The following is a 22,130-nucleotide window of genomic DNA, read 5'->3' as shown; positions in this document are numbered from 1 at the left end:
GGGTTGGAGGGTGTAGACTTAGAGGGTTGGAGGGTGTGTACTGAGAGGATAGGAGGGTGTAGACTGAGAGGGTTGTAGGTGTAGTCTGAGAGATTTGGAAGGGTGTATACTGAGAGGGGTTGCGGGTGTAGTCTGAGAGGGTTGGAGGGTGTGGACTGAGCGAGTTGGAGGGTGTAGACTGAGAGGGTTCGAGGGTTTGGACTCAGAGGATTGGAGGGTGTAGACTGAGAGGGTTGTAGGTGTAGTCTGAGAGGGTTGGAGGGTGTAGACTGAGAGGGTTGGAGGGTGTAGTCTGAGAGGGTTGGAGGGTGTGGACTGAGCGAGTTGGAGGGTGTAGACTGAGAGGGTTGGAGGGTGTGGACTGAGAGGATTGGAGGGTGTAGACTGAGAGGGTTGGAGGGTGTAGACTGAGAGGGTTGGAGAGTGTAGACTGAGAGGGTTGGAGGGTGTAGACTGAGAGGGTTGGAGGGTGTAGACTGAGATGGTTGGAGGTTGTAGACTGAGAGGGTTGGAGTGTGTAGTCAGATAGTTGGAGGGTGTACACTGAGAGGATTGGAGTGTGTAGACTGACAGGGTTGGAGGGTGTAGACTGAGAGTCTTGGAGGGTGTAAACTGAGATGGGTTGGAGGGTGTAGACTGAGAGGGTTGGAGGGTGTAAACTGAGAGGGTTGGAGGGTGTGGACTGAGAGGATTGGAGGGTGTAGACTGAGAGGGTTCGAAGGTGTAGTCTGAGAGATGTGGAGGGTGTAGACTGAGAAGGTTGGAGGGTGTAGACTGAGAGGGTTGGAGGGTGAAGACTGAGAGGGTTGGAGTGTGTAGACTGAGAGGTTTGGAGGATGTGTCCAGTGCAGGTTTGAGGGTGTAGACTGAGAGGGTTGGAGGGTGTAGACTAAGAAGGTTGGATGGTGTAGGCTGAGAGGGTTGGAGGGTGTAGAATGAGAGGGTTGGAGGATGTAGACTGAGAGGGTTGAAGGGTGTAGACTGAGAGGGTTGGAGGGTGTAGACTGAGAGGGTTGGAGGGTGTAGACTGAGAGGGTTGGAGGGTGTAGAATGAGAGGGTTGGAGGGTGTATGAGAGGGTTGGAGGGTGTAGACTGAGAGGGTTGGAGGGTGTAGACTGAGAAGGGTTGGAGGGTGTAGAATGAGAGGGTTGGAGGGTGTAGACTGAGAGGGTTGGAGGGTGTAGACTGAGAGGTTTGGAGGATGTGGCCTGAGCGGGTTGGAGGGTGTAGACTGAGAGGGTTGGAGGGTGTAGACTGAGCGGGTTTGAGGGTGTAGACTGAGAGGTTTGGAGCATGTAGACTGAGAGGGGTTGGAGGGTGTAGACTGAGAGGGTTGGAGGGTGTAGACTGAGAGGGTTGGAGGGTGTAGACTTAGAGGGTTGGAGGGTGTGTACTGAGAGGATTGGAGGGTGTAGACTGAGAGGGTTGTAGGTGTAGTCTGAGAGATTTGGAGGGTGTAGACTGAGAGGGTTGGCGGGTGTAGTCTGAGAGGGTTGGAGGGTGTGGACTGAGCGAGTTAGAGGGTGTAGACTGAGAGGGTTGGAGGGTTTGGACTGAGAGGATTGGAGGGTGTAGACTGAGAGGGTTGTAGGTGTAGTCTGAGAGGGTTGGAGGGTGTAGACTGAGAGGGTTGGAGGGTGTAGACTGAGAGAGTTGGAGGGTGTAGACTGAGAGGGTTGGAGGGTGTAGACTGAGAGGGTTGGAGGGTGTAGTCTGAGAGATTTGGATGGTGTAGACTGAGAGGGTTGGAGGGTGTGGACTGAGAGGATTGGAGGGTGTAGACTGAGAGGGTTGGAGGGTGTGGACTGAGAGGATTGGAGGGTGTAGACTGAGAGGGTTGGAGGGTGTAGACTGAGAGGGTTGGAGAGTGTAGACTGAGAGGGTTGGAGGGTGTAGACTGAGATGGTTGGAGGTTGTAGACTGAGAGGGTTGGAGTGTGTAGTCAGATAGTTGGAGGGTGTAGACTGAGAGGATTGGAGTGTGTAGACTGACAGGGTTGGAGGGTGTAGACTGAGAGTCTTGGAGGGTGTAAACTGAGATGGGTTGGAGGGTGTAGACTGAGAGGGTTGGAGGGTGTAAACTGAGAGGGTTGGAGGGTGTGGACTGAGAGGATTGGAGGGTGTAGACTGAGAGGGTTGGAAGGTGTAGTCTGAGAGATGTGGAGGGTGTAGACTGAGAAGGTTGGAGGGTGTAGACTGAGAGGGTTGGAGGGTGAAGACTGAGAGGGTTGGAGTGTGTAGACTGAGAGGTTTGGAGGATGTGGCCAGTGCAGGTTTGAGGGTGTAGACTGAGAGGGTTGGAGGGTGTAGACTAAGAAGGTTGGATGGTGTAGGCTGAGAGGGTTGGAGGGTGTAGAATGAGAGGGTTGGAGGATGTAGACTGAGAGGGTTGAAGGGTGTAGACTGAGAGGGTTGGAGGGTGTAGACTGAGAGGGTTGGAGGGTGTAGACTGAGAGGGTTGGAGGGTGTAGAATGAGAGGGTTGGAGGGTGTATGAGAGGGTTGGAGGGTGTAGACTGAGAGGGTTGGATGGTGTAGACTGAGAAGGGTTGGAGGGTGTAGAATGAGAGGGTTGGAGGGTGTAGACTGAGAGGGTTGGAGGGTGTAGACTGAGAGGTTTGGAGGATGTGGCCTGAGCGGGTTGGAGGGTGTAGACTGAGAGGGTTGGAGGGTGTAGACTGAGCGGGTTTGAGGGTGTACACTGAGAGGTTTGGAGCATGTAGACTGAGAGGGGTTGGAGGGTGTAGACTGAGAGGGTTGGAGGGTGTAGACTGAGAGGGTTGGAGGGTGTAGACTTAGAGGGTTGGAGGGTGTGTACTGAGAGGATTGGAGGGTGTAGACTGAGAGGGTTGTAGGTGTAGTCTGAGAGATTTGGAGGGTGTAGACTGAGAGGGTTGGCGGGTGTAGTCTGAGAGGGTTGGAGGGTGTGGACTGAGCGAGTTAGAGGGTGTAGACTGAGAGGGTTGGAGGGTTTGGACTGAGAGGATTGGAGGGTGTAGACTGAGAGGGTTGTAGGTGTAGTCTGAGAGGGTTGGAGGGTGTAGACTGAGAGGGTTGGAGGGTGTAGACTGAGAGAGTTGGAGGGTGTAGACTGAGAGGGTTGGAGGGTGTAGACTGAGAGGGTTGGAGGGTGTAGTCTGAGAGATTTGGATGGTGTAGACTAAGAGGGTTGGAGGGTGTGGACTGAGAGGATTGGAGGGTGTAGACTGAGAGGGTTGTAGGTGTAGTCTGAGAGGGTTGGAGGGTGTAGACTGAGAGAGTTGGAGGGTGTAGACTGAGAGAGTTGGAGGGTGTAGACTGAGAGGGTTGGAGGGTGTAGACTGAGAGGGTTGGAGGGTGTAAACTGAGAGGGTTGGAGGGTGTAGACTGAGAGATTTGGAGGGTGTAGACTGAGAGGGGTTGGAGGGTGTAGACTGAGAGGGTTGGAGGGTGTAGTCTGAGAGGGTTGGAGGGTGTAGACTGAGAGGGTTGGAAGGTGTAGACTGAGAGATGTGGAGGGTGTAGACTGAGAAGGTTGGAGCGTGTAGACTGAGAGGGTTGGAGGGTGTAGACTGAGAGGGTTGGAGTGTGTAGACTGAGAGGTTTGGAGGATGTGGCCAGTGCAAGATTCAGGGTGTAGACTGAGAGGGTTGGAGGGTGTAGACTAAGAAGGTTGGAGGGTGTAGGCTGAGAGGGTTGGAGGGTGTAGACTGAGAGGGTTGGAGGGTGTAGACTGAGAGGGTTGGAGGGTGTAGACTGAGAGGGTTGGAGGGTGTAGACTGAGAGGGTTGGAGGGTGTAGACTGTGAGGGTTAGAGGGTGTAGACTGAGAAGGTTGGAGGGTGTAGACTGAGAGGGTTTCAGGTTGTAGACTGAGAGGGTTGGAGGGTGTAGACTGAGAAGGGTTTGAGGGTGTAGAATGAGAGGGTTGGAGGGTGTAGACTGAGAGGTTTGGAGGATGTGGACTGAGCGGGTTGGAGGGTGTAGACTGAGAGGGTTGGAGGGTGTAGACTGAGAGGGTTTGAAGGTGTAGTCTGAGAGATTTGGAGGGTGTAGACATAGAGGGCTGGAGGGTGTAGTCTGAGAGGGTTGGAGGGTGTGGACTGAGCGAGTTGGAGGGTGTAGACTGAGAGGGTTGGAGGGTATAGACTGAGAGGATTGGAGGGTGTAGACTGAGAGGGTTGGAAGGTGTGGACTCAGAGGATTGGAGGGTGTAGACTGAGAGGTTTGGAAGGTGTAGTCTGAGAGATTTGGATGGTGTAGACTGAGAGGGTTGGAGGGTGTAGACTGAGAGGGTTGGAGGGTGTAGATTGAGAGGGTTGGAGGGTGTAGTCTGAGAGGGTTGGAGGGTGTAGACTGAGAGGGTTGGAGGGTGTAGACTGAGAGGGTTGGAGGCTGTACACTGAGAGATTTGGAGGGTGTAGACTGAGAGGGGTTGGAGGGTGTAGACTGAGAGGGTTGGAGGGTGTAGTCTGAGAGGGTTGGTGGGTGTAGACTGAGAGGGTTGGAGGGTGTAGACTGAGAGATGTGGAGGGTGTAGACTGAGAAGGTTGGGGGATGTAGACTGAGAGGGTTGGAGGGTGTAGACTGAGAGATGTGGAGGGTGTAGACTGAGAAGGTTGGAGGGTGTAGACTGAGAGGGTTGGAGGTTGTAGACTGAGAGGGTTGGAGGGTGTAGACTGAGAGGGGTTGGAGGGTGTAGAATGAGAGGGTTGGAGGGTGTAGACTGAGAGGGTTGGAGGGTGTAGACTGAGAGGTTTGGAGGATGTGGTCTGAGCGGGCTGGAGGGTGTAGAATGAGAGGGTTGGAGGGTGTAGACTGAGAGGTTTGGAGTATGTGGTCTGAGCGGGTTGGAGGGTGTAGACTGAGAGGGTTGGAGGGTGTAGACTGAGCGGGTTGGAGGGTGTAGTCTGAGAGGGTTGGAGGGTGTGGACTGAGCGAGTTGGAGGGTGTAGACTCAGAGGATTGGAGGGTGTAGACTGAGAGGGTTGGAGGGTGTAGACTTAGTGGGTTGGAGGGTGTAGACATAGAGGGTTGGAGGGTGTGGACTGAGAGGGTTGGAGGGTGTAGACTGAGAGGGTTGAAGGGTGTAGTCTGAGAGATTTGTAGTGTGTAGACTGACAGGGTTGGAGGGTGTAGTCTGAGAGGGTTGGAGGGTGTGGACTGAGAGGGTTGGAGGGTGTAGACTGAGAGGGTTGGAGGGTGTGGACTGAGAGGATTGGAGGGTGTAGACTGAGAGGGTTGGAGGGTGTAGACTGAGAGGGTTGGAGAGTGTAGACTGAGAGGTTTGGAGTGTGTAGACTGAGAGAGTTGGAGGGTGTAGACTGAGAGGGTTGGAGGGTGTGGACTGAGAGGATTGGAGGGTGTAGACTGAGAGGGTTGGAGGGTGTAGACTGAGAGGGTTGGAGAGTGTAGACTGAGAGGGTTGGAGGGTGTAGTCAGATATTTGGAGGGTGTAGACTGAGAGGGTTGGAGGGTGTAGACTGAGAGGGTTTGAGGATGTAGACTGAGAGGGTTGGAGGGTTGGAGGGTGGAGACTGAGAGGGTTGGAGGGTGTAGATTGAGAGGTTTGGAGGGTGTAGAGTGAGAGATTTGGAGGGTGTATACTGAGAGGGTTGGAGGGTGTAGACTGAGAGGTTTGGAAGGTGTAGACTGAGAGGGTTGGAGGGTGTAGACTATCAGGTTTGGGGGATGTGGCCTCAGCGGGTTGGAGGGTGTAGACTGAGAGGGTTGGAGGGTGTAGACTGAGAGGGTTTGAGGGTGTAGACTGAGAGGGTTGGATGTTGTAGACTGAGAGGGTTTAAGGGTGTAGACTGAGAGGCTTGGAGGGTGTAGACTGAGAGGGTTAGAGGGTGTAGACTGAGTGGGTTTTACGGTGTAGACTGAGAGGGCTAGACGGTGTTGACTGAGAGGGTCGGATGATGAAACTGAGTGGGATGATGGGTGTCGACCGGCGACTGACTGAGAGTGTTGTAGGTTTATGGATGCTCGATTGTACCTCCAAAGTTGTGGTGTGTGAGTACCCAAGGGTGGTGCTGTTGCAATCCTGCTCGACGTAAAGGGAAAGTTTCCATTTTGAAAATGAAGTAATCCCTCTTGTCATACATTTTTGTGCAGGGTTTTTGTCACTCAAATTCGTTATGCACAGATCTAAATATGACACAACAGACTCGTCCTTGTTTGTGTTTTCAATAGATGTCATCAGAGGAGCAGGATACGCCCACCTTTTCACTAACACAAGGTACAATCACTATTTGACAGTGATTCATGATAGTGTATGAATCTTACCATGCATGCTTTAAGCAGATATTTCTTTAGATTATGGAAATGGTTTTCATTCATCCTACTTTTACAATGCTCAACATTATTTCCAAACCGTACCCAAGACGGCTTTTACAATTATTTATTCAGAATATAAATGCCAAGTTTGAGTAAATTTGTTGAAAAACATCCCATGACTGAAGGCGAATATTATGTCGTCACACTGATGGCTTGTATAACATAGCATCCACAGCAAGTCGATAGTGTCAGTATCATACAGCTTGTCATCATCGTGAGGACATGTTAGTGCAAAGTGATTAGATGTATTAGATATGGCGTACATTGGAGTGTCGCTCTAACAGCGAGTTGTCACCGGTCGTCGAGCCAGCGCATGGCTTCATGAAAAAAACTGACTGTTATTTTCTAACGAAGTATGGATGTGTTATCGTCACTTATTACCCACGTGGTGACGTGTGGTACTAAAATACTAAATCCTTATGTCACACGTGTGTCCTACAAGGTTAAACTCGTTTTATTCGTTTTGATTGGACAACCTTGTCCTCTGTCACACCCGAACTACTTTCTTTATTAAAAAACAACAACCGCAAGGCATAACTGAAGGAATCTCACAAAAGCGAGAGACATTTACACACACTTTATTTAAGCAAACAAATTCGAGCTGCTGCAGACATTATATAATCGAATGAGCGTGAAGCACCCGACCACTTTTGCGACTTTGAATTTGATTGAACATAGAAGGTTAAGCGTGGTGAAATGAAGTCAGTTTAAACTATCTGGACAGATATCCAGACTTACGTTTAATGTTTCGTTGTGCCATCAGTGTCGCCATTCCAAGCGGAAGTTGTGACGTTGATTCTGAAGGTAATACCCGGGCTCAAGTGTGAGTGCGGTATTCAAAAAGTGGGACTTTTTAGCGGCTACCTATATATTGCCTTATAGTGCATACATCCTAAGTCCAGACGAAACAGGTCCAACAACCGTATCTTCTTTTTTCTTACACAAACATCCATGTACACTCGCACACCAGTATATATTTTAACTAACTGGACAGTCATGGCTCCTTACCTAATGGACATCTGGAGGCGACCGAGCATCGAGACGAACTCTTGACCACAAACCCTGCACTGCTCGCCTAACTACGGGAAAGTCTTTTTGAGGCGTTCGAGTCTGTCTTGCCTCTCATGTGACAATGTTGATTGGTTAAAAGCATAGCAGATCATGATGACACGTTGTGAACTCATGATCAGATGTGTGTATAGTCCACGTTGTACACTATCAGTGAGGGCACGTCTCATAATCCTGATCAGATATAAGGTAGGACTCAAATGGGTGTGTATTCAAGTAGGAAGGTACCACGTGTACGGGACCCGTGAAGATTCCGGGGTAGAATAGGTCTTCAGCAACCCATGCTTGCCGTAAAAGGTGACTATGCTTGTCGTAAAAAGCGACTAACGGGATCGGGTGGTCAGGCTCGCTGACTTGGTTGATGCATGTAATCGATCCCAATTGCGTGGATCGATGCTCATGATATTAATCACTGGATTGTCTGGTCCAGACTCAATTATTTACAGACCGCCGTCATATAGCTGGAATATAGCTGAGTGCGGCGTTAAAACAACAAACCAAAACCATGAGTACGGAACACCACAAAGCTACAGGCGCTGTTACACATCTGCTCAAATCGATTTTTATGGTCAGAGTCAGTGTAACAAGGATAGTGCGCCGATAAGACGTAGGTCGTAGTGTACTGATGTGTTATTTGCGACGGAAGTCGGAACACATACCTTGAAACAAATAACACCTACTTCATGATAAATATACACGTTCATTGATATCACACATGTAATCATTTACACCGTCACACGAATCTATAGAAATGTGATAGAAGTGAGTGAGTGAGTTTATGATTTCACATCGGCAATATTTCAGCCATATCGTGACGAGAAGTTATGCATTATCTATCCATATACGAAGGACGATTTATAAGTTGTGAGCCTACCTCTGAAGGAGTGTGGTACGGATGAATTCCTTTGTGGTGGTGATAGACTGATCAAGTACAGTGACACACACAGGATGATTGTCCTATTGGACACATTATTTAGTTAAGTATAAGCTATTGACTGCAAGGGGGGTTGTGAGATGACTTAAAATGGAGAAACAGGAAAAGCGAGCTGTTATCAAATACTTTTACAAGAAAGTGAGTGAGTGAGTGAATATTTATAGTCACATCGGCAATATTTCAGCCATATCGTGACTAAATCAAGTTAGACAGTAATAATACATATATTTTTATCATAAAAACTGTCGTCAAAGGACAGTAAAACAACTAGAGTATCACAGATGTACATTTTAAGACTAGTATGGAACCATAAAAAAGTACTACCATAAATAACAATACAGTATAAAAACGGGGCTAGGAATCGCCAGCAATTAAAAGTAGGCCACCATACTAGGAACCGTGGGGACTTACAATACTTCTGCTACCTGCACGGTTCCCCAGCAGGATTTACACCATCCCTTAGCTGCTGGCGATTATCATCAAGTTTAGCCAAATTAAAACAAACAAGTATACTACGACTAAAACGGTAGTAGGAATAAATTTACCTCGAATGATGTGGACTTACATACCTTCTCGGGGGGACAATAATTTTACAGTACTTCAACCTCCTTTGAAGATACAGCCACTAACAAACTCAGTTACAAGTTAAACACTACTATACAGTAAAAAGGTAACTATGTACATATATTCAAAATTTATCTACTAGCTCAATTTCTTTTAAAAAACTAATTATCAAATGAGACGACACATTATTAAAAAGATCCATTATTGATGTTGCACTGAAATATTTATCCCTTGTGATGGAAAAATCAATACAGTCAAGCAGGACATGCTTGACTGTGATTCTTTCATCACAAGGGATACAGAATGGAGGATCCTCACCTTTCAATATATATTCATTTGTATATCTTGAATGGCCAATACGACATCGTCGTATAATGACCTCATCAAATCTGGACTGACAACCCAAGTAGGTATAACCGATATTTGGTTTAATTTCATGTAATTTATTGATACCTACTTGGGTGTCCCACTTCTTTTGCATCAGATCCCTGATGTAACATCTGATCACTGGTTTATAATCACTGTATGGAATTTGAAGTGGTGTCACAGATTTGTTGAGGGCAGCTTTTGCAGCAACATCGGCCATCGTGTTACCAGTTATGCCAACATGACTGGGTAACCAACAGAAAACGATGTCGTATTGGCCAGTAGCAAGATCATTATATAATTCGACAATTTCTAATAAAAGTGGATGATGACATGCATTATTTTGAATGGCCTGAAGACATGAAAGAGAATCAGAAAATATGATAAATTGTTGATATTGGGATTGTTGATGAATGTATTCAAGAGCTGTTAAAATAGCTTTAGATTCTGCTGTAAAAATGGAACAAGCATCTGGTAATCTGGACGAGATTGTTTTCGATCCAATGACAGTGGCGCTAGCCACTGAACCACCATCCTTGGATCCATCAGTAAATATAGATCGATAAGTATTGTAGGTATGTCGTAACTGATGATATTCCTGCTGATATTGGAATGGATTAGTTTCTGATTTCTTTAGTTTTGTTAATTCAAGATCTACCTGTGGCTTTACGAGTTGCCACGGAGGAGACGACAATAAATTGGTGGGAGATATGTTAGAAAGTTCAATTTTTGCAGCAGAAACGTCTGGCTTTATCCTTATGCCAAGAGGTAGAGTGAGGGATCGTTTCTTGAGATAGAGATCCTCATACAGCGGATGAAATACGCAGTGATAAGCTGGATTAGATGGATTAGAGAACAGTTTAGTAATGTATTGTAAGGATAGTTTTAAGCGACGGTGTTTGAGTGATGGTTCATCAGCCTCAACATACAAGCTATTGATAGGAGAGGTTCTGAAAGCACCAAGACAGAGTCTCAGACCTTGATGGTGGATGGTATCCAATATTTTTAAATTACTTTTACAGGCCCCACCATAGACGATGGAGCCATAATCTAGTTGAGAGCGAATGAGTGCTCTGTACAGTTGGAGGAGCGTTTTTTGATCCCCTCCCCACTTTGAATTGGAAACGACTTTCAACAAATCAAGGGCCTTCATACATTTATTTTTCAAATATTTTATGTGCGGTAAAAAGGTCAGATGATGATCAAATATTATGCCCAAGAACTTGGCCTCTTTTAATAGGAGTGTTATCCAAAACTAGTTCTGGGTCGTTATGGTGTTTGTATTTTCTACAAAAATGTATACAATTTGTTTTCGATTTAGAAAATTTAAAACCGTTTTCTAAGGACTAATTATTTTTTTTATTTAGACATAATTGCAATTGTCTTTCAATAGTACGCATGTTTTTACCGCGACAAGATATGTTAAAATCATCCACAAAAAGTGATCCATCAATCGAATCAGTTAAAACCTTGGAAAGACTATTTATTTTAATACTAAACAAAGTGACAGACAAAATACTGCCTTGTGGGACACCCTGATCCTGACTATAATGATCAGACAGGGTAGAACCCACACGAACTTGAAATGGCCTGTCTGATAAAAATTTGGATATAAATTGAGGCAAACGGCCTCGTAATCCAAAGTCATGTAAATCTCTTAAAATACCATGTTTCCATGTAGTGTCATATGCTTTTTCTAAATCGAAAAAGATAGACACTGCATGTTGCTTGTTAATAATCGCATTCTTAACGAATGACTCTAAGCGAACCAAATGGTCAACAGTACTTCGATTTTTCCGAAATCCACACTGAATATTAGTAATTAAATTATTAGATTCCAAGTACCATGTTAATCTATTGTTGACCATGCGTTCCATGGTTTTGCAAACGCAGCTGGTCAATGCAATAGGTCTATAATTTGAGGGATCAGTATGATGCCGTCCTGGTTTTGGTATGGGAACAACTATGGCATCATGCCATGAAGGCGGAAAGTTGCCAGATGTCCATATTTCATCAAATATCAATAGAAGGGTTTCTAAGCATGTTTCTGGTAAGTGTTTTAAGAGTTGATAATGTATGTTATCAGCTCCTGTGGCAGTATCATGAGCTTGCCCTAGGGCAGTATGAAGCTCGTGAATAGAAAATATTTCATTATAATCTTCCCCATTATCTGACTTAAAATTAATAGTTTTCTTTTCTTGCTGTTTTTTATATGTTTGAAATTGAGGTACATAGTTAGATGAGGAAGAATGTTTAGCCAACGTTTCACCAAGTTTATTTGCAATATCTGTAGTATTTGTCAATAATTCATTCCCATTCTTAAGATGGCGAATGTTAGATTTAGAACCCTTACCTTTGATTCGTTGGATCATGTTCCATACTTTTGACATTGGCGTACGTGAGTTTATTTTTGAAACAAAATTACGCCAAGACTGGCGTTTATTTTGTTTAAACGTTCGTCGAGCTTTAGCATTCAAAATTTTAAATTGATTTAAATTATGTACCATAGGATGGCGACGGAAATAATGTTCTGCCTTTTTCCGAGCCTTCCGAGCTTGTTTGCAGGTAGAATTAAACCATGGTTTACGTAGGGGTGGAATCGTAGAGGACTTAGTGATACAGGTATCAGCTATTTTGTTTAGTTCATCAGAGAACAGTTGTACAGGATCAGGGACATTGATAAACAAATCAGGTTTTAACTTGTCAGAAGAAAGAATTTCAAATAAAGGCCAATCGGCTTTAGTGAAGTTCCATCGTGATGATGGAGGAACATCAGATGGAATAACAGATTTGAGAATGGTTGGAAAATGGTCACTTCCACACAGGTCGTCATAGACTGACCATTCAAACACAGCAAAAAAAATGCAGTTTCCGGTATCCGGATACCTGCCGGATACCACCGGACACTTACCCAAAACGCGTCCGGGTATCCGGTGGCAGATACCAGGCCGGATACCAGATCCGTGGTATCCGGCATGGACACCTCACCTGAAAGTATGCCACCTGGAATCCGGGTATCCGGCACCGGATACCTCACCGGATACCTCACCGGATACCTCAATCTGGGTGTCCAAGGATCCGGCACCGGATACCAAGGATCCGGCACCGGATACCTCATTCTGAGTTTCCAAAAACATGTCACAATTTGGGGGTGCATTTTGTTCAATTAAGTGTGAAACACCTAAATATATATTGGAAACTAACCATGAAAATTGAACATTGCTGAAGGAATCCGGCAGGTATCCGGCAGGTATCCGGATGCAATTTTTCGAGATGTCTTAATCCTGGTAAATGATGTTAGCCTGGGCATATCAGATAGCTGTAGTAACATTCTGTGTCATTTTAGTTGTAAATATCCCCTTAAAGTTGAGATCTATGGGCATGTACTTTTGGAGAAGACAATTTTTTCAATCTTTTTAGATGTTAAGCTGTTTAATGAACAAACATCAGTTCTAATACATGTATGATGATACCCTTAAATTTCATGTTCAGACTTCCAGATTGTTCTGAGTGAAAGTATAAACTCATCGACTGTGTGCTCACTTTGGCCTTTGGTCCTAGTGAGATGATAATATGATTATTTGTAAAGGTACAAGTACTTGTTACGAGCATACCAGCTTCATTTAAGTTTTGAAACACAATATGCCTCACTCTGAGGGTGACATGTACCAGATTTCATCACACTACAGAGAGCTGTTCCTCAGTTACTGTGAACATTTTTACTGAAAGACATTGAAAGCTAATTTGACCTTCAATATCAGTTGCGACTATTTCAAAAACAATTGTAAATTGCTTCAATCAGTATAACATTGACAAACATATGACAATGATATACAACTATATGTATAAGAGTTATTTAGACTTCTGCAGGAAAAGGCACATTAGAGAACAAGAGTCATCAGAAAGATGACATAACCCCCCGGCAGCTGTCTGTAAAGTAACCACTAGTAAATGTGCAATTCTGTATGTAATGAGTCAACAGTTTAAAGTTCTTTAAGAAGCATACATTGTTTATCCACAAAAGATCCACCATGGTCGCATCCATATGAATGCCAAGTTTCGATCAAATACATTGAATGGTTTTCGAATTCTGCCCCAGAAACGAACCTCATCCCCAATTGAATCTATGTCCAACTTCATTCCATAAAAATTTAAAAAAATAAAAATTAGAAAAATCCCAAAATATCAAAAGGCATCACTTCAGTATGTGCCTGATAGCTTTGCCAAGTTTCGATCAAATACACTGAATGGTTTTTGAATTCTGCCCCGGAAACGAACCCCATCCCCAATTGAGTCTATGTCCAACGTCATTCCATAAAAAAAAAAAAATAATTTTTTTTAGAAAAATCCCAAAATATCGAAAGGCACCACTTCAGTATGTGCCTGATAGATTTGCCAAGTTTCGATCAAATACACTGAATGGTTTGGGAATCCTTCCCCTGGAAAAGGAAATGATTACGGATGGACGGACGGACAGACAGACTGGCTGATCGCTACATCACCCCGTATTATATGCCGGGGGGATAAAAAGTAAGTGTATGACCTGTTGCCAACTTCTATCCCTGCCCTAAGGAAGAGTTTGGCCATTAACAATTTTTTTGTCTGGCTATGACATTGACCTTTGACATAGCAGATCAATGTGTTATTCCAAAGATGTCCAAGCAATGCATGGTTTCATCCGATAACTATGGCTATCAAAGTGAGGCAAAATATTGGAAAATCCCCATTTACACACCTGGCTAAAGAAACATAAACAACAAACAAATTATCAATTTCTTTTATTTATATGCCTATATCACACACTGAACATTGTTCACATGATGGTTCCTGATGCAGTATGCAATTTCCTCCTATTCTTCAATACTCATAACAGAGTGGGATAACTGTTCGCTTGAAAGCATAAGCAGACCATGCTCACCAGTTCAGAGTTACTTGCCCTCAAATATCCTTTCCCTTCTATATTGCCATGGAAAAACAGGAACCAGGATGAGGGGAGGCCAGATCGGCTCTATCCCTGTTGCATTGTGTTAGTAGAATTGTGAAAATTCTATTTGGTGTTTGGGTCCACATTTATAGACAAGTAGTCGCAAACATCATTCCTTTCAAGTGATTACCACATGGCCAAAGACAATAATTTCTTCAACGTCCTTGAAGGGTCCCACTCCGACTTGGCATTGGCTGGTCTTCTCACATTAGCCAGACCAGCCTGTGTGAGTGTGTCCCAGTGTCAATTGGGATATAACTTCTTGGTAGGCCCCCATTGAAATAACAGGATTCTCCTCATCACTGTCTGCCTATCACTTCTGATATCTGGAAGGGTCCTTCCAGACTGTCAACCAGTCATCCGGGTATCTCAAGCTGGACTTCAGTTTCTGCAAAATTATGTATAAAGATTGTAGCAATAAAAAAGAATCGTTGCAACATGTACTTACAGATAAAAGGCAGCAAATTCACTTAATTTATCGTCTTTGAGTTTTGTTATATACCAAACATTTGAGATATATATTGTTCCATGCTGATGAGTTGAAACAATCATTAACTGACATCTCTTAAAAATGCTTGCCATACAAGCCAAAGTAATAGATGAGGTAGCAAGTGGGCTCATTGATCGCTCGTAATCGTACCCAATAACGTGGGATGTTGTCCATAACAGTCATCATCGGTGCGTCTTGATCGAGCTCATAACTGGTTTGCCTAGTTGAGATTTGAGATTTGATTATTTATAATCCTTGTCATTTAGCTGAACTATTGTTGGATGTGGTGTTAAATGAGTGAAATGGGAAGAAAGCCCGAAGTGATGCAGGTCTTACATGTTTACCACTTTGATGAAACCCACAAGCAAGTGTATGATGCTACCCTCGATTCAAACCCACGACCATTGGTTTCTGTCAAGCCCAAGAGATGCAACTATGCACAGCAAGTTGTGGTGCCTTTGATAATTAGGCCATCCATGCCAACAGGTGATAAAGAACAAGCAAACTGAAGAAATATTTGCAGAATAGCTACATGAACATGATGAACCAAACAGAATAATTTCAAATATTTACCAATCACTGCTACTCTTCTCTTGTTCCTCATTGCTTCCCTTTTTCCATTGATGCTGTGCAGATGACTGACTCATTCATTTATCCAGACATTCTGCAAAAATAAGTAGCATTCACATTACAGAAATATATTATTTAATTATGAAGCTTATACAAAACAAGGACATAACAGTGTAATTATAAAAATATGTTAAGCGTAAAAAAAGTAAAGTCTTTGGAGGCCATTATTGTAAATTATAGTCTGTATTAGCATCCCACAAAAGTTTAGAGTTAATAATCGTTCCTAGATCTTTGTACATTTCTTCATTATCTATAAAAAGCCGATCTAATTTGGATCATCTTGTTTTGACCACAAATCCATTACGCCCCTTATGCAAATCCTTGTCGTCATAACAAACAGTTGACCATAATACTAAAAAAAGGACCCTTGGCGTTTACAGTAAAGTATGTAGAGCAGGAAAATATCTAAATCAATCCATTCCATAAGATCTCTGCACGGAAATCATAAGGTCACGAAGCCCTGCTACGTACCTGGCATCCGCATTTGCTGCCAATCGCCTTTCCAAATACTGTTGACTTCCGCGTTGTGGATGGCTCAGAAGAACTTCGGCCGGCATTTCCGTGGTGGAGGTGAATAAGAACAATCTATCGATACACGAGGTAAGCTTATCGTAATCAAGCATCACGGTGTATATCTATACACGAGGTTTGTTTACATCCATGTTCTAAAATGGCGCCCTGGACCGCAGGGGAATATGGGTAAATTGGCTTGTTCCGGGTTAACACAAAGCTGGGCCCCCGTCTCTAATATCACAATATTGTTTGGCGCAAGTTGACGACGCGCATAGGGAGCCGGGAACTAGTTTAACACGACATAAGCTGGTTCCCGGCTCTCTATGCGCGTCGTCAACTTGCGCCAAGTTATATTAGAGACGAGGCCCAGCTTATACACTGAACACAATCGGTCATTTCGTCAAAACTGGCCAAATATTGAGATTGCAGCTGAGGTAATGCTGGCAGCTGAAGTGACACATTAAGGTAAGGAATATGTGAATATTACAATGATCACGTATTAAAGTAATTTACCACATGTAAGCCTGTCACATGTGACACATTAACTTTCATAACCAACATGTAAGTAAATGTATCAGGATATAATTATATTTTTATATAACAAGTAGCCTGTCTATCATATGTTAGTATATGCTTATGTATATAATGAAGAAATATGTTTACTTTAACTGGATAATTTGTATGCTAATGTGACTCACTGTCTTATTTCATATACTCCCTTTACTCTGTGAGATGATTAATAGCCTCAACATATTTTTCCAGATGTGAAGAATCAAGAACAGCTTTAATGACAGGGAAGTTTTGCATCAGAGATCATCGTGAAGTGGAAGATAAGACATTTTAAGGGTATGAACATTTTCACTTGAACTAGCTGAACAATAACCATGATGACAACTTTATCATGGGGGAATTTTGGGTGGTGGGGTAGCCTAGTGGTTGAAGCGTTCACTCTTCGTGCTGAAGACCCATGCAGGTTTGATTCCTGCCACATAGCTGCGATATTGCTGAGTGTGGCGTTAAACATCAAACAAAGCTAACAGCCGCATACATACTCACATGGGGATTCCAGGTTGAAGTTAGTCCCCATCAACATGATCAACCTATGCTAGTTGTAAGAGATAACTTAATGGATCGGCTGATCAGGCTCGCTGACTTGGTTGATCCATGTCATTGTATCCCAATTGTGTGGATGGATGCTCATGATGTCAATCACTGGATAGTCTGGTCCAGACTTGATTATTTACAGACCGCCGTCATTTAGCTGGAATATGGCTGAGTGCAGAGTTAAACAACAAACACCAACATGATTCTACAACCTGCTCTTGTGGATACCATTTTGAGGATCCTACACATAACTTCTTTTCGGGTCTTAACTATTGCAATATGTTCTACTACATGTGTTTTAAACATATATTTATTTCATTGGCTTATCTAAATGATGCTCAAATACAAAATAATTATTAATAAAATACTAATTCTATACTATTGCAAACTATCAGTTGAGCAATAATGTAATCATCTGATTATAATTAGATAATGAAGGAGAAGTCCATATTGATTAAATCTACCAGATTCTGAGATAAATGCACGTATTGATTGATTTATTTCAATGTTTTCCTGTACATAATTTTCAACAATTCCATATAAAGCTTTCTTATATCCATGCTGTATAATAATACCTATTATTTCTAATAATAGCATAATTTGGACACACAAATAAGTAATGAATGGTATTTTTATAACAGGTGCCACACGTGCGGGATAGGTCATTTCACATGAATCATTTTTATGTGAATTTAAATCACTACAAGCTGATCTGAGTCCTGAAAGGATATGCCTTCGATTCTGTGAAAATGGAAATGCTTAAACATCTCCCAATATTAACCATGCTATTACAGAATCTGTTCACTTGTTTGTGTATGTAAAATATTTTTTCAACGATTACATCCATCTAATGATTGTTTGTATGTGTGCTGTGCCAGTAGAGGTATATATTTACAAGCATGTGCATACGCGTATAAAAATTATGTATGTTTGGCTAGGTACCAGTATATGAATTAGTTGTTTTGTGCGACTTGTATATTAGCATCATCATAGTTTCAACAGACAGTTTATGTATATCAAATGTTAAATGTCTTTGTAGGGAGAATTGCATATCAAAACTGTCATTATTTTATTACTTATGAGTAGAACTTTTTAAGTATCTGGCAAGATACATTTCCTTGGTCCACAGAAACATGTTACTAGTAAACTGTAAACTGACTTGTCAGTGTGGTTGGAAACTAACTAAGCCGTCACTACTCAATTAAGTAATTAACAGATAATTGCAAGTGATAATACCCACCTGACACTAATTGCCCTGTTAATCCCTAATCCACCATGAGTTGACATTGAGTTCATCTTGCTAATGAGCTGTTGTGAGCGTAACAAGATGATAAACATCAAAGGTGGGGCAGGCTTTGATCAAGTGTTCTGTAGAAGAGATTATGTCATTTGTTTAATGTTTATTTAGGATTAGCTACATCCCTTGATCCTACCAAGACCATACTTGAGATTATCAGACAGTTTGTCTGGATACAACCTGATGTCTCAACTGTACTTATTGGATTCTGCCTTGTAGCAAACTATGTGTGTGACAAGGACTTTGACCACTCTGTGCAGATGCATAACAATGCACTTGGGGTATGATTCAATTATGTCACACAAGTCAAAGATGGGTTCCACTGTATTTAGAAACAGACGATAGATGCAATACTGTGTAACTTTATAACAATCAAACGAGTATTCAAATAGGAATACACATATATTTACAATGACCCTTGAAAAGTTCCAAAACCAAATAGAACTACTTAAATTATGATTACACTTGACCAATATATTTGGCAGCTTTTCCCGTTATTGTTAATCTTAATTAAAGATAGGATAAATGATAAAAATATGATAATGATTTTACTCATGACTAATCATGGGCGGATACAGCTTTTTTACAGCTATTTATTGTCTTTGGTGGAAATTTATACAGAAATAAAGATTTATTTTCGAAATAAAAAGTGGGGTGCGCACCACAGCAACCCCCCCTCTGTATCCGCCCATGCTATTGCCAGCAGCCGAAATAAGGTCCCCCAAATGTAATATACATAGTTTTTAGTCGATTGTTCAGGTGGTTCTTTTCAGTTGATTTTTTGTATCAGTGTCTATTTTGGCCTACCAATTAATGGTAGATATTAATCATCAATAATAAGTGAGATAATCATTTTCAATGTGGCTCCCATTGCAACTGAAGCAAGGAACGATTCAAATTAAGCCTGATTCAGCTGCTACATTTATATGTCCTTGCTTCTCTAATCAGTAATTCAATCAGTTGTATAGTGACTTGATATTTGGAGAAAATATCTGTTGTATGAAATCCTAATGTTACTTACTTTTGTATTTGAGATGATATTTGTATTTGGTAGCCTAGTGGGTAATGCGTTCTCCGAAGCACTGGGTTCTGTTCCCCACATGGGTACTGTGTGAAAAGCCCATTTCTGGTGTACCCGCAGATATATTGCTGGAATATTGCTAAAAGCTGTGTGGAACTATACTAACTTGCACACTCATTATATAATATTTTGAGATCACTTACATTACTTGTGTGATTGAAAGTTTTGATAATTATGAATACCGTATTCGACAGAATAAGCGCCCAGGGCGCTCTCAAAATTTTCTGCTTTATGCTGGCAGCCTGAAATGTTAATGTACGACAAATATATTTTTCCAGAATGAAATTCCCCATAATTAAGGGTGCATATCACACATGAATGAGTATTATATGCAAATAAATAAGTCTTGTATACATTGATCAATTGGAAAGGGTGCTATTTGGGATTGTTAACGAGACAATATATTAGCAAATATTCCCGTGGGCGCTTATTACATCAAATACGGTAGTTCTGTTTTATGTATAAGAACCTATTTTATGCAATTTGCATTGCCTTGTTTAACCTTCCTTATGTTTTGATGTAATGCAAACATTTGAGAAAAAATCAGGTGAGCCTGCCTTATGGCACTACAGGAATTGTTTTCAGAAGATCAATTACAATTTTGTATTTTCTGTAAAATTTACTGTTTGCTATGGCTTTTTTACATTGATTAACATGGTTTGGTTAACAGTTGCTTGATAAACTGTCATTACCTTACTCATTGAGAAACCAACTTTTTACCCTTTGTCAATATATGTGTGTTTCTTATATTTTTAATAACAAGATCTTAAAGATGTTATAAATTGTTTCAGGCACCTGGATTTCACAATGACACCAGATCAGACAAGTCATACAAAGGACTCTCAGGGTGATGAATAATCCTCCCCAGAACAACTAGCAGGTTCACCTCAGAAAGTGATGATTCTGAATGACTAATGCCACATCAGTGTGATTCTGTAGGTTGTTTTATTACGACATTAATCAAGTCTAAAGGAATTAATACCACAGCAGTGAGACTATGTTTATGTGGTGTACACTGACGCTGACTATACAAATCTGAATGACTTTTGTGGTTTACTGCACAAACATAATTGACTTTAGATATTCTTCTCCCTTGAAATTCTTCTGAGATTTGACCGATTTGTTTATTTAGAAAATGGCATTGAAGCATCTGTTTCTGTTTTTGAATGTTCTTGCAAACACCTTTGGTTACTGAACCAATGAAATGTCATAAAATCAATAAATATGATTTGTTATCTTAACAAATTTTTTTGTTTTGCTTCTTTAAAGAAATATGATATTGATCATTCATAACATAGGTGCTAACATATATCAAATATACTAATGCCCTGAATGTTTTCCAACAATTAATACAGCTCACTGAATGAAGTTTTTAGTTCCATGTCAGTAGAAAAATTACATTGATGTTTTTATGTACCGGTACTTTATTAGGTGTTTTCTGTGGATGCACCCATTTGGGTTAATGATATTCTGTTTCAAACTTCAATGAAACTCGTCTGTCAAGATGTAACAAGTACTGATACAGTTCCAAAATAATCTTTTAATCTCACCAGGAACAAAGGCCCAAGTGAGCACATAGCCAATGACTTTCATTTGTTTTGTCAGAGTGAATATGGTGTCATGTCACTTTATGAGCAAAATTCCAACAATATCATGATGGGTGACACCAAGCAATGTACCGATGTGGTGAATCGAGCGCTTCAACCACGAGAAGCTAGAACAAACTGGGAATATGAAGATGAAATGTAAGGATACCATCATACCAGGACTGAATGCTTTTCATTTAATACGCTGAACATCTAAAATGAAATATATATGAATTTGAAAAATGTTTTCACCAAAAGTACCTGCCCATAGATCTCAACTTTAAGGGGATATTTACAACCAAAATAACACAGAATATTACTACAGCTATCTGCTATGCCCAGGCTAACATTATTTACTAGGAGAAAGACATCTCGAAAAATTGCATCCGGATACCTGCCGGATACCTGCCGGATACCTTCAGCAATGTTCAATTTTCATGGTTAGTTTCCAATATATTTTTAGGTGTTTCACACTTAATTGAACAAAATGCACCCCCCAAATTGTGACATGTTTTTGGAAACTCAGAATGAGGTATCCGGTGCCGGATCCCTGGACACCCAGATTGAGGTATCCGGTGAGGTATCCGGTGCCGGATACCCGGATTCCAGGTGGCATACTTTCAGGTGAGGTGTCCATGCCGGATACCACGGATCTGGTATCCGGCAAGGTTTCTGCCACCGGATACCCGGACGCGTTTTGGGTAAGTGTCCGGTGGTATCCGGCAGGTATCCGGATACCGGAAACTGCATTTTTTTTGCTGTGAAACTCATTCAGTAGATCCGAATCCACGAGTGACAAATCCAGGGAAGAGTAAGTACCTGTACCCGGATGTAAATAAGTGTTGGAATTATCATTAAAAAAGACATAAATTGTTGTTGGAAATATAATCTTCCAGGACTTTACCTTTATTGTTAGAATGTGCACTTCCCCATAGGGGGTTGTGTCCATTCAAATCACCCATAATGATGCAAGGCTTAGGTAGCTGGTCATAGAGGGCCTGGAGATCAACAAGCTGAAGAGATGAAGTCGGAGGAACATAGATAGAGCACAAAGTAAACACAATGTGCAAGGTCACACGGACAGCAACAGCTTGTAGTGGAGTAATCAGTGGAACAGGGCTGTGAATCACTCCCTGCTTCACTAAGATTGAAGACCCCCCAGTGGCTTTTGGCCCTGGAGGAGAAAAGAAATGATAT

At 42.3% G+C, this 22,130-nt stretch overlaps 1 protein-coding gene and 2 long non-coding RNA genes across 5 annotated transcripts in view; 1 reads left to right on the top strand and 2 right to left on the bottom strand.

Moving 5' to 3' along the window:
- LOC139454581 (deoxynucleoside triphosphate triphosphohydrolase SAMHD1-like) overlaps positions 1–7,404 on the bottom strand; it is a 53,184-nt gene extending 45,780 nt beyond the window's left edge. For 2 of the 3 annotated variants that reach the window (XM_071236381.1, XM_071236383.1), the window contains exon 1: positions 7,325–7,392. Coding sequence is in view for 1 of the 3 variants with exons in the window: in XM_071236382.1 (XP_071092483.1) it covers positions 7,325–7,353 (29 nt within the window). In the remaining 2 variants the exon portion in view is untranslated. Of the gene's footprint in view, positions 1–7,324 lie in introns of all 3 variants that reach the window. The other variant, XM_071236382.1, reaches the window with a different exon arrangement.
- Positions 7,405–13,520: 6,116 nt separating this feature from the next.
- LOC139452997 (uncharacterized) lies at positions 13,521–16,065 on the bottom strand. Its single transcript, XR_011652392.1, has 3 exons — positions 15,824–16,065; positions 15,296–15,386; positions 13,521–14,620 (listed from the first exon to the last, which is right to left on the bottom strand). It is a non-coding gene; the product is annotated as an uncharacterized lncRNA (long non-coding RNA).
- A 129-nt stretch (positions 16,066–16,194) lies between these two features.
- LOC139452993 (uncharacterized) lies at positions 16,195–20,579 on the top strand. Its single transcript, XR_011652391.1, has 3 exons — positions 16,195–16,330; positions 16,628–16,711; positions 20,139–20,579. It is a non-coding gene; the product is annotated as an uncharacterized lncRNA (long non-coding RNA).
- The last annotated feature ends 1,551 nt before the right edge of the window (positions 20,580–22,130 follow it).

Source organism: Haliotis cracherodii, unplaced genomic scaffold, assembly GCF_022045235.1.
Source record: "Haliotis cracherodii isolate W230 unplaced genomic scaffold, xgHalCrac1.p SCAF_10, whole genome shotgun sequence".
Classification (NCBI taxonomy): domain Eukaryota; kingdom Metazoa; phylum Mollusca; class Gastropoda; order Lepetellida; family Haliotidae; genus Haliotis; species Haliotis cracherodii.
Note: the sequence above shows the minus strand (reverse complement) of the source record. Positions and strands in the feature narration are given on the sequence as shown.